General features: G+C 41.1%; 1 protein-coding gene across 1 annotated transcript in view; it reads right to left on the bottom strand.

The window, feature by feature from the left end:
- Positions 1 to 13,260, bottom strand: part of ank1b (ankyrin 1, erythrocytic b) — a 183,147-nt gene that overhangs the window by 96,694 nt on the left and 73,193 nt on the right. The window contains exons 30-31 of the mRNA XM_060935917.1: positions 13,028 to 13,256; positions 356 to 484 (exon numbers count right to left, since the gene is read on the bottom strand). Of these exons, the coding sequence (XP_060791900.1) occupies positions 356 to 484; positions 13,028 to 13,256 (358 nt within the window). The remainder of the gene's footprint in view (positions 1 to 355; positions 485 to 13,027; positions 13,257 to 13,260) is intronic.

Below are 13,260 nucleotides of genomic sequence, written 5' to 3'. Positions count from 1 at the left end.
AACCATGAGAGAGAAAGAGAGAGACAGTAAGACAGACATACTAATAAGCAGGCAGAAAGGTAGGCATGCAGGCAAGGCAAGACAACGTTTACAGCTACACCATCGTCACTGAAAGTAGCACAAGAAGCCACAATATCAGACAGAAATGGACAGGGAATGTCACAAAGAATGAAGCTCAAAAGAAGGATAAGGCTGGTGGATGAAGAGGATTACAATAATTGGAGTGTAAGAGATAAGAAATAAAAGTGTGCACGCAAAATGAAAGAAAGTGATAATTCGTTCATAATAGACACAAGATATGCTGTTGGGATATATTAAAGACCTTTCTGACACAGAAAGAGGCAGATAAACGGACCTTCACCGAGACGGGCAGTCTGTTGTCTCTAAAGGCCTGAAAGCTGAATATGCGAGGCTGCTGTGTGGCCTTCCTCACTGGCACAAGGTTTCCGGAGCATTCCAAGTGCAGTGGCATCCCCTCCATTACCTGTCAGAAGAGAAACAGAAAAAAAAGTGAAGATAGTATAGCGTGAGTCAGAGACTGTGAGTCACCCATCTGAGATATATATATACGCAACCCCAATTCCAAAAATGTTGGGATGCTGTGTAAACTGTAAATTAAAACAGAATACGATCATTTGCAAATCATGAAAACCCTATAGTTCATTGAAAATTGTACAAAGACAACATATCAAGTGTTGAAACTGAGAAATTGTATTGTTTTTTGAAAAACATATGCTCATTTTGAATTTGATGTCAGCAACACATTTCAGAAAAGTTGGGACAGGGGCATGTTTACCACTGTGTTACATCACCTCTACTTTTAACAACACTCTGTAAATGTTTGGGAACTGAGGAGACCAATTGCTGTAGATCTGAAAGAGAAATGTTGCCCCATTCTTTGCTGATATACAATTTCAGCTGCTCAACAGTTCGGGGTCTCCTTTGTTGTATTTTGCACTTCATAATGCGCCAAATGTTTTAACTGGGAGACAGGTCTGGACTGCAGCAGGCCAGTTTAGCACCCGGACTCTTTTACTATGGAGTCATGCAGTTGTAATATGCGCAGAAAGCAGTTTGTTGTTATCTTGCTGAAAGAAGGAAGGCCTTCCCTGAAAAAGATTTAGTCTGGATGGCAGCATATTGCTCTGAAACGTGTTTATATCATTCAGCATTAATGATGCCTTCCTAGGTGTACAAGCTACCCATGTCATGTGCACTAATGTCCCCTCATACCATCACAGATGCTGCTTTTGAACTGTGCACTGATAACAAGCTGGATGGTCCCTCTCCTCTTTAGCCTGGAGGACGTGGTGTCCGTGATTTCTAAAAATAATTTCTACTTTTGATTCGTCAGACCTCAGGACAGTTTTCCACTTTGCCTCAGTCCATCATAAAAGAGCTGGGGCCCAGAGAAGGGGGCTGTGTTTCTGGATATTGTTTATATCTGGTTTTAACTTGCATTTGTGGATGCAGTAATGAAGTGTTTACACAGATGATGGTTTTCTGAAGTGTTCCTGAGCCCATACAGTGATTTCCACGATGGACACATGTCTGCTTTTAATGCAGTGTCTCCTGAGGGCCTGAAGATCACAGACATCCAGTGTCAGTTTTCAGTCTTGTCGCTTGCATACAGAGATTTCTCCAGATTCTCTGAATCTTTTAATGATATTATGGACCATAGATGATGTGATCCACAAATTCTTTGTGGTTTAACATTGAGGAACGTTATTCTTAAATTGTTGCGCTGTTTGCCCATGCAGTCTTTCACAGAGCGGTGAACCCCGCCCCATCCTTACTTCTGAGAGACTCAGCCTCTCTGGGATGCTCTTTTTATACCCAATCATCTTACTGACCTGTTGCCAATTAACCAAATTATTTTTTTTTTTTTTTACCATTATGCAACTTTTTCAGTCTTTTGTTGCCCGTCCCAACTTTTTTGAAGCTTGTTGCTGATATCAAATTCAAAATGAACATATATTTTTTCAAAAAACAATAAAATTTCTCAGTTTCAACATTTGATATGTTGTCTTTGTACTATTTTCAAAGAAATATAGAGTTTCCATGATTTGTAGATTATCTCATTCTGTTTTTATTCATGCTTTACACAGCATCCCAACTTTTTTGGAATTGGGGTTTTGTGTGTGTGTGTGTGTGTGTGTGTGTGTGTGTGTGTGTATGTGCGCACGCGCGCACACACACACACACACACACACACACAGTGGTGCTTGAAAGTTTGTGAACCCTTTAGAATTTTCTATATTTCTGCATAAATATGACCTAAAACAACATCAGATTTTCACACAAGTCCTAAAAGTAGATAAAGAGAACCCCGTTAAACAAATTAGACAAAAATATTATACTTGGTCATTTATTTATTGAGGAAAATGATCCAATATTACATATCTGTGAGTGGCAAAAGTATGTGAACCTCCAGGATTAGCAGTTAATTTGAAGGTGAAATTCGAGTCAGGTGTTTTCAATCAATGGGATGACGATCAGGTGTGAGTGGGCACCCTGTTTTATTTAAAGAACAGGGATCTATCAAAGTCTGTTCTTCACAACACGTTTGTGGAAGTGTATCATGGCATGAACAAAGGAGATTTCTGAGGATCTCAGAAAAAGCATTGTTGCTGCTCATCAGGCTGGAAAAGGATACAAAATCATCTTTAAAGAGTTTAGACTCCACTAATCCACAGTCAGACAGATTGTGTACAAATGGAGGAAATTCAAGACCATTGTTACCCTACCCAGGAGTGGTCGACCAACAAAGATCACTCCAAGAGCAAGACATGTAATACTCAGCAAGGTCACAAAGGACCCTAAGGTAACTTCTAAGCAATTGAAGGCCTCTCTCACATTGGCTAATGTTAATGTTCATGAGTTCACCATCAGGAGAACACTGAACAACAATGGTGTGCATGGCAGGGTTGCAAGGAGAAAAGCACTGCTCTCCAAAAGGAACATTGCTGCTCGTCTGCAGTTTGCTAAAGATCATGTGGACAAGCCGGAAGACTATAGATAGTTTTCACTGACATCACGGCATTCCGGGGAACGCCCCCCAGCTGCCATCTTGGAGGGCAAACAAAACGGACCATCGCCACTACCAGCTACGTTATCTCGGACGAATTTATGAAGTTGTATAGTCAGTTTTCTAAAATAAAGATCAATGTCGGCAAAATCAAGCAAACGGAAGTATATAGATACATTAGACGACATCTCACGACAACGGTATGCAGCCAAACTGGCCTTGATTGGGGGAATTGACCCCTACGAAGTGGACAAAGATGCATTGTCAAGTGACTATGCAGGGCTGCCAAAGCCTGAAACTGCCAAAGCCTGCTCCAAAGCCTGAAACTAACTTCATCAAACTTTAAAGGCTGTCTGATATATACAACTTTATATATTCACAGCGCGCCTTTTGGCGGATGCCGCCTGAATCACGCAGATCCGGGGTTTTTTTAAGGGGGGGCGTTGGGAGTGTCTGATTGTAATTTCAAAGTAAATTCTGTATTAAAATTACTAAATAAGCAAATCCGTTACAGTCCATGAAACAGGAAGTATAAGGATGAGAAAAAAACAGTTTAAATCGGGAAGCTGCGCACATTTGCGCAGTCCTGCACACCGCTCGGGCTGCACAAATGTGTGCAGCTTCCCGATTTAAACTGTTTTTCTTATCCTTATACTTCCTGTTTCATGGACTGTAACGGATTTGCTTATTTAGTAATTTTAATACAGAATTTACTTTGAAATTATAATCAGACACTCCAACGCCCCCCCTAAAAAAAAAAAAACGGATCTGCGCGATTCAGGCGGCATCCACCAAAAGGCGCGCTGTTTGCATCCCAAACACAAATTAAATCATACAGAATAGAACTAAAATGTTTTTCAAAAATGACCCTTGCGTGAGTGAAGTGACAAGTTTCAAATAGAAACGTGACAAACGAGCGATATTAAGTGTACATTACAATGTAAACGTACACTCAGCGGTTCCAGTTAGGCATTCTCCAGAGATTGTTTACATGATGTTTTGGTTTCCAAAAACAAACTTAAACACAATTGATTGTTTATTTAAACAACTTACCACTTATAAAATGATCGGAGCAGACTTTGCTGTGTTTAGAAGGCTGATAATCCTTGCGGTTGAGTCTCGCAAGCCATAGATTTCTCCTTTGTATGCTGAGTTTGTTTGTTTGCTCGCCTTCGTGCTCCCGTACAGTGGGAATTCCATAAAAGCGCCACTTGACTTCATCATCTGACCTATTACGACAGCCGTGAATACAACAGGTGTGCACCACTGCTAGCTTTAAGTAGTAGTAATGTAACTATAAATGTAAATAATATATAAATGAATGTAACTCGCACGCTACAATGTGTGCTCAGTGACCCGTACGGTAAGCTAGCCCTCCAAGATGGCCGCCACCAGGGAATTCCCGACTCTGTGACGTCATGTGAAAACTATCTATTGGAAAAATGTTTTGTGGATGGATGAGACCACAATAGAACTTTTTGGTTTAAATGAGAAGCGTTATGTTTGGAGAAAGGAAAACACTGCATTCCAGCATAAGAACCTTATCCCATCTGTGAAACATGGTGGTGGTAGTATCATGGTTTGGGCCTGTTTTGCTGCATCTGGGCCAGGACGGCTTGCCATCATTGATGGAATAATGAATTCTGAATTATACCACCAAATTCTAAAGGAAAATATCAGGACATCTGTCCATGAACTGAATCTCAAGAGAAGGTGGGTCATGCAGCAAGACAATGATCCTAAGCATACAAGTCGTTTGACCAAAGAATGGTTAAAGAAGAATAAAATTAATGTTTGGAATGGTCAAGTCAAAGTCCTGACCTTAATCCATTTGAAATGTTGTGGAAGGACTTGAAACGAGCAGTTTATGTGAGGAAACCCATCAACATCCCAGAGTTGAAGCTGTTCTGAAGGAATGGGCTGAAATTCCTCCAAGCCGGTGTGCAGGACTGATCAACAGTTACCAGAAACGTTTAGTTGCAGGTAACTGTGGGTGGTAAAAGAGAGCAACTGGACTTGCTTGAAGATTCTTGAAGACGTTTTACCTCTCATCCGAAAGGCTTCTTCAGTTCTGTCTGACTAGTTGGGAGTATCAGGTATTTATCCTCTCATGGATGAAAAGCTCATCTAAGGTGTCGTTGAGTCATCCTGTTGGTGTGGGTCACTGGGGGCTGGATGTGAATGGCCTCGAGAGTCGTTAAGGTGATCAATGGATTGCCCATTAAGTCACCTTAATGGGCAATCCTTTGATCACCCTAACGACTCTCAAGGCTGTTCACATCCAGCCCCCAGTGACCCACACCAACAGGATGACTCAACGACACCTTAGATGAGCTTTTCATCCATGAGAGGATAAATACCTGATACTCCCTACTAGTCAGACAGAACTGAAGAAGCCTTTCGGATGAGAGGTGAAACGTCTTCAAGAATCTTCAAGCAAGTCCAGTTGCTCTCTTTTACCACCCACAGTTACTATGACCTGGATGACTGAGAATCTTCACAGACCCTGTCCACACTAGGGATTTTGTACCGATACGAAACTACTTTCGTACCGCAACACCTGTCCACACTAGCAACTATGGACCCTTTTCACGTGATGTCACGACAAACGCGGCCGCCATTTTGGACATGTACTACCAGTAGTCTACCACAGCCAACAACGAGGAACGACGGCGAAGCATCGAAAGGAATATAGCCATCAAAGAAAGTTTTTACTTTCAGCAAGACTTCCATCATGCCATTATATTGTTGTGCACCTGGATGTAATAACCATCAACACACAAGGCAAGATTTATCATTTTATCGGATCCCGACAGATGCTGACCAACGGAGAAGATGGATGGTCTCTAAAATATTGGCAAAATGATGTTTATTGACATAGCAATCGTGTGTAACGGGAAGCATTTGCATATCCGAAGTGTTGTGTTTACATCAAAGATAAAATAAACTGATATGACAACGACTGCTGCTGCCAGGTTGGGGACACAAACTAGTAGAAAGGAAGTGTGCCAACAGTGCCAACACACTTCCTTTGTGGTCGATTCTGCTTTAAGGTAAGATGCATTTAATTATTCGTCTGCTGTGGGTTTGGAATCGGTAGCCTGACCGATTTGTTCATGTTTGTGGTGCCATTTGTTTGTTGACGCGTGTTGAAATGGAAGATTGGTTGTTGACATGATTTCCAGTGATGCTTTGGTGCTGCTGTGGATCAGATGTGTTGAGTAGCCTGACTGTTTTTTTTTCTTGCGTGTGGTATCATTGTTGACGCGAGGTTGTTTTTTGAACATGCCAATGCGGACACGATTTCCCCTGATGAGTTATGACTTCAGATGCGATGCGTGTGTGGAGGTGTGGAGTCCGCGTGATATGTGCGTAAGATAGGCTTCTCATGTGTTTGGAGATCCGCGCTCTGAGACAAGCGCAAGCACCCCCCCCCCCAGGGAAAAAAAGGGACCCCCCGAAAATATCGGCATAGTTCAAACACTGGGTTGGAGAAAGTAATGGCAAATAGTGAGTGCACAAACCATAGAAGGTAAACTGTACACAGCGCCAGGGCAGTGTGATGGTATGTCTACTTTTAGATTGTGTTAGCTTATCAATGAACACACTCGTCACTCGACGAGTTTCACATCTTTACGACGGATACTTAAATGTGTGTTAGGTATTATTGTTGCAGTCTAAGCAGTCATTGTAGCAGCTAGATGAGCGAGAACCGAAAGGGTCTGTGCCATAAACCGTTATTTCTTCATGTCTAAAATGGCGGTCGTGCTTACGAAGGTCACGTGAGTGAAAAGGGTCTATACCGGTACTGTAGCGGTATAACTGTATCGGGACGAAACCCACAAATGTATGGGTTTCGTACCAGTACAGTATCGGTACTGTACCGCTTCGCTGTAGTGTGGACAGATGAAGCAGCTCTGTATCGATACAAATATAATGTGCATGCGCAAAGTCACACACCTCAATCGATGTCTTCGCTGAATAAAATAGTGAAGAACGGAGATTCATTTGTTTCTTTCTCAACTGCCTCACGTGTTTTATATGATTCGACTGAATAAATGACCACCAGAAATACAGACTGTACATTGACAACAAAAAGCACACACACGTTGTTTCATCCATACGGAAGCCGAGAGAGGCCCTTCATATAATCCTTTTTTTTTATTCACCTTGTTATCCCGAGATAACGACATAATTAATTCAGGACCTCGAGAAAACAACACAACTAATTCAAGATCTCGAGAAAACAAAACCGTTATTTCGAGATCTCGAGAAAACAAAACAATTATTCCGTGATCTCGAGAAAACAAAACAATTATTTCGTGATCTCGAGTAAACAGCTGAGAAATGGTTCATTCAGGTGCGCCAAGAGACTTGTGATATGCTGACTTTGGGGCTATTTCTCATTTTGTATAGACGCAACTTTGGTCATTAGAATGTCTGGAATAATTGATCACCTAATAAGGCAATATTTTGATCAGGGGTTGACACAGGGAGAGATTGCATTAAGTCTTTTAATAAGGGATAATTTCAAAATTAGTCCGTGGCACCTCCACAGAAGACTGGCCCGGCTTCGTCTCTACCGACGGAGATACAGTGATCCAGCTGAGATCATGAAATAGTTGTTTTGTTTTCTCGAGATCATGGAATAATTGTTTTGTTTTCTCGAGATCTCGAAATAACAGATGCCATATATTCTCGGAAGGAAGTTACTCGGTAACCACGGAAACATTCCGCGCATGCGCATTTGAACTACCGTGAAAGAAAACCGCAAACATTTCTCGCTAGTGTGGACAGATGCACTAAACTGTACTGGTATACTTTGTATCGATACAGTTATACCACTTTCGCACCGGTATAAGTGTGAACACAGCATATGTTGTAGTTATTGCTGCACAAAGGGGTCACACCAGATACTGAAAACAAAGGTTCATATACTTTTGCCACTCACAGATATGTAACACTGAATCATTTTCCTCAATAAATAAATGACTAAGTGGAATGTTTTTGTCTCATTTGTTTAACTGGGTTCTCTTTATCTACTTTTAGGACTTGTGTGAAAATTTGATGATGTTTTAGGTCATATGCTGAAATAGAGAAAATTCTAAAGGGTTCACAAACTTTCAAGCACCACTGTGTGTGTGTGTGTATATATATATATATATATATATATATATATATATATATATATATATATTAGGGTTGGGCGGTATTATGGTAAGAAGGTATCCCGAGGTATCCAAAAGTACCAACGGTATCGGTCTCATTACTGTCATTTTAAAAAAATATATAATATCTAAATAAATATGGAGTACATGAGGTCATAATATAAAATAATAAATTGAAGATCATCCCGAATAACTGTGTGATCGTATTTTCACTAATTCTATCAATTTCCTAAAGAAGTTCTCATCGCGTGCAGGGTTGTTTATGTCGTTACCATGGCAACCCTGCGTGACATTTGGAGTCTGACAGAAAGCTTCGCAAGAGACTGACCCTGCATTCATGTGCTCTGGGAAGAAGATATTTTCCAGTTGGGAAGTGGTATTTACCAGTGTGTTGTGTTCACATGCTTTTGTTGTGGTTGACAAATTAAAGATGGTGGACCAGATTCAAGTTAGCAATAGTTAGTTAGCTATCGTTAGCAATAGCGTCTGCTCTGGATAGGTAAAAACAAACCATAACAACACATTTTTAAAGGAAACGGATTTCTAATGTATTATATTACACTTGTTAATGACGCAACATTGCATAGACACCAAAAACTACCCACTAGTACTAGTAAAAAAAACTTTAGTAGCGTACAATGCTTAGCATTCAAGTGTCTTGTACCGCTCGCCGCCATGTTGAAAAGGTTAAAGTTCATCTCATCTCGGCAACTCGTGTATCAAAATTTTCTACGAGTTGCCCAGTGGAAAATACCACAAGAGGGGGCGTTCATGTGTGCTTTCCATGTCGGCGTTTGGTATTTACCATAATTCCCATAGCACATGAACGCAGCATGAGACCGCGGTTGAAAGATGGCAAGTCAAGATAACGAGTTAGTGGCAAAAAAAAAAATACAACATCGGCAGTGTGGCAGTATTTTGGTTTCAAACCAAACGAAAAGGAAGAGCCAGCAATAATGTAAATGACCGCGCAAAATCAAAAAAAATCTAATATATCCCCTAAGGCACACCATAGCCTGGGGTACTCCACTTCCACGAGATCTCTCCAATGAGTTGTGTTTTGAGTAGGTTACATGAGTAACAACAAGGTAAAATAATATAACGTATGACATTTGGGATGTGGGTAATAAACGTTTGAAATGTCATCTACTGAAGAAACGGAAGAAAACATCGTAGCGTAAACTGTTAGGTTTCTGGTGTGAATTAGCAATGCGCTTGCTATCTTTGTTGGGTGTGTTAAACCGTATGGATTTAAGTGGAGTAATTGTAAGGAGTTATGTGATCAAGACAACGTTTTAAGCAAGGTAAGGCCATTTGATTATTAATTTCCCCGCTATGGCATGACGTGGGCCCATATGATTTTGCCTTGTGCAGCTATCACGCATTTGAATTAGGTTCGCCTCATTTGCGCTGAAGAATATGGTTTATCGCGCAGTCTAAACGGACTTGGGTGTTGGTTGATTCTTTCTTTTTTTTATTTCCCATGCTTGAAAGGGTATGATCCTGCTCATCGTGTACTTTTTTTTGATGGAGTAGGTGAAATAGTGCTGCAAATGGCGTTTCAACGCAGACATGTGTAAACGACAGTTGAATGCTATTTTCAAGATGAAGGAAGAGTTGCGTGATGCTTTGAAATATCTCTTAATCCATTCATCAATGCACAAAATTCGCTTTGCTGCTTAATCCATACCACAATGCACATAATTCGCTATGCTGCTTTTAAATAGTACATTTGAGGCATAGGCGCAGGTCTGGACAAGGTCCGCCGGTATCGGCGCATGTTACACAGTAGGCCGAAACAAAATATTTTTTTCTCGGTAATACCGTATACCCCGGGAAAACACAGAGACAGTTTAAAGGTATCAAAATTTGGATACCGCCCAACCCTAATATATATATATATATATATATATATATATATATATGGGCGGCACGGTGGTGTAGTGGTTAGCGCTGTCGCCTCACAGCCAGAAGGTCCGGGTTCGAGCCCCGTGGCCGGCGAGGGCCTTTCTGTGCGGCGTTTGCATGTTCTCCCCGTGTCCGTGTGAGTTTCCTCCGGGTGCACTGGTTTCGCCCACAATCCAAAGACATGCAGGTTAGGTTAACTGGTGACTCTAAATTGACCGTAGGTGTGAGTGTGAATGGTTGTCTGTGTCTATGTGTCAGCCCTGTGATGACCTGGCGACTTGTCCAGGGTGTACCCCGCCTTTCGCCCGTAGTCAGCTGGGATAGGCTCCAGCTTGCCTGCGACCCTGTAGAACAGGATAAAGCGGCTACAGATAATGAGATGATATATATATATATATATATATACACACACACTAGTGCATCTCAAAAAATTAAAATATTGTGAAAAAGTTCAATATTTTCCATCAGTTATTTAAGAAAGTGAAAATGTTATATATTATAGACTCATTACACATAAACTAAAATGTTTCAAGCATTTTTCTATTTTAATTTTAATCAGTATGGCATACAGTACAAAAACATAAAAAAAACATCTCAAAATATTAGAATATTTCATTTCGAGTTTGAGTAAAACAGTATGAACACAGTGTATCTCTCGGTCTAGTTCAGTACACACAACCACAATCATGGGGAAGACTGCTGACTTGACTGTTGTCCAGAAGATGATCACTGATGCCCTCCACAAGGAGGGTAAGCCACAAAAGGTCATTGCTGAAAAGGGTGGCTGGAAAAGGTGCACAAGCAACAGGGATGGCTGCAGTCTTGAGAGGATTGTCAAGAAAAGTTGATTCAAGAACTTGGGAGAGCTTCACAAGGAGTGGACTGAGGCTGGTGTCAGTGTATCAAGACCCATCACGAACAGACATCTTCAAGAAAGGGGATACAACTTTCGCATTCCTAATATCAAGCTACTCCTGAGCCAGAGACAATGTCAGAAGTGTCGTATCTGGGCTAAGGAGAGAAAGAAATGGACTGTTGCTCAGTGGTCCAAAGTCCTCTTTTCAGATGAAAGTACATTTTGCATTTAATTTGGAAATCACGGTTCTAGAGTCTGGAGGAAGAGTGAAGAGGCACAGAATCCAAGGTGTTTGAAGCCCAGTGTGAAGTTTCCACAGTCTGTGATTATTTGGGGTGCCATGCCATCTGCTGGTGTTGGTCCACTGTATTTTATCAAGTCCAAAGTCAACACAGCCATCTACCAGGAGATTTTAGAGCACTTCATGCTTCCATCTGCTGACGAGCTTTTTGGAGATGCTGATTTCCTTTTCCAGCAGGACTTAGCACCTACCCACAGTGCCAAAACTACTACCAAATGGTTTGCTGACCATGATATTACTGTGCCTGATTGGCCAGCCAACTTGCCTGACCTGAACCCCATAGAGAATCTATGGGGTATTGTCAAGAGGAAGATGAGAAACACCCGACCCAAAAATACAGATATGCTGAAGGTCACTATCAAAGCAACCTGGGCTACAGTAACACCTCAGCAGTGCCACAGACTGATCACCTCCATGCCACACCGTATTGATACAGTAATTCATGGTAAAGGAGCCCCAACCAAGTATTGAGTGTATAAATGAATATACTTTTCAGAAGTTGGACATTTCTGTATTGTAAATCCTTTTTTTGATTGATCTTAGGGAATATTCTAATAATTTGAGATACTGGATTTCTGATTTTCATGAGCTATAAGCCATAATCATCAAAATTAAAAAACAAGAAAGGCTTTAAATATTTCACTTTACATGTCATGAATATAGAATATATGAAAGTTTACCTTTTTGAATTAAATTATGAAAAAAAAAGGAACTTTTTCATGGTATTCTAATTTTTTGAGATGCACTAGTATAATATATATATATATATATATATATATATATATATATATATATATACACACAAATATTGCCAACAGACAAACAAAATTCATATAATTCATCCTGGAATTACAGAGCCATTATGCACTTGACACCCATTCTCTTCTCATTATCTCTAGCCACTTTATCCTGTTCTACAGGGTCACAGGCAAGCTGGAGCCTATCCCAGCTGACTACGGGCGAAAGGCAGGGTACACCCTGGACAAGTCGCCAGGTCATCACAGGGCTGACACATAGACACAGACAACCATTCACACCTACGGTCAATTTAGAGTCACCAGTTAACCTAACCTACATGTCTTTGGACTGTGGGGGAAACCGGAGCACCCGGAGGAAACCCACGCGGACACAGGGAGAACATGCAAACTCCGCACAGAAAGGCCCTCGCCGGCCACGGGGCTCGAACCCAGGACCTTCTTGCTGTGAGGCGACAGCACTAACCACTACACCACCGTGCCGCCCACTTGACACCCATTATACAAAAATATTTGTTGTTCGTATAGCAACATACAAAGTGTTATCTGTTCCATATTAAAATTCATTCTCCTAAAGTGACTTGAAACATTCCTTAAAAGAAGAAAATGTGTTGTTGGTCTTTGGAAACTGTTCTTTATAGTGTACCACAGGTTTCTGGCATTAGGACCATTTTCATTGTGTTTTCATTGTACATGCTTAGTTAGGGCACTTTATTAAAGAGCATGGACTAAGATTTTAGTTTTATTGTTCTATTTTATGTGTAAGGAAGACAACATAGAGCGTATAATGTAGGTCTTGCTTTCTATTTCTTATGGATCACTATGGTCACTCATGAAAACTGTATGCTACCAGTACATTGTTCTATATCATGACTGTATTTTAATATGGCACAATTTCTCCTCTCTACCAAAAAACATGGTGGAAGGTAAGTATTAGTCAGTAAATAGGCCAGGTGTATTATAAATACAACAAAAGCCTTGAGCACTTGTCCAATCCCACATTGAGCTAACCTCTATGTCTCGGCTACGTGCCACCTCAGTGAAGTTCTCATGCAGCTCCAGGGTTTTGTCCATTTTGTCGTCGGTCATGCAGTAGCAGCGCAGGCGGCCCTCACGTACCTCATTCATTTTAGCAAACACCACAAACTTGGCCATGTAGGGAACGGCTGTCAGCTCACGGTATAGCAGGTTGGCAAAGGTCACGGCCTCTGCTGTCCGAGGACAGTCGGCCAGCCAGAACCTGC

This window comes from Neoarius graeffei, chromosome 12 (assembly GCF_027579695.1).
Source record: "Neoarius graeffei isolate fNeoGra1 chromosome 12, fNeoGra1.pri, whole genome shotgun sequence".
NCBI lineage: Eukaryota > Metazoa > Chordata > Actinopteri > Siluriformes > Ariidae > Neoarius > Neoarius graeffei.
This window is presented reverse-complemented; position numbering and strand designations above follow the sequence as displayed.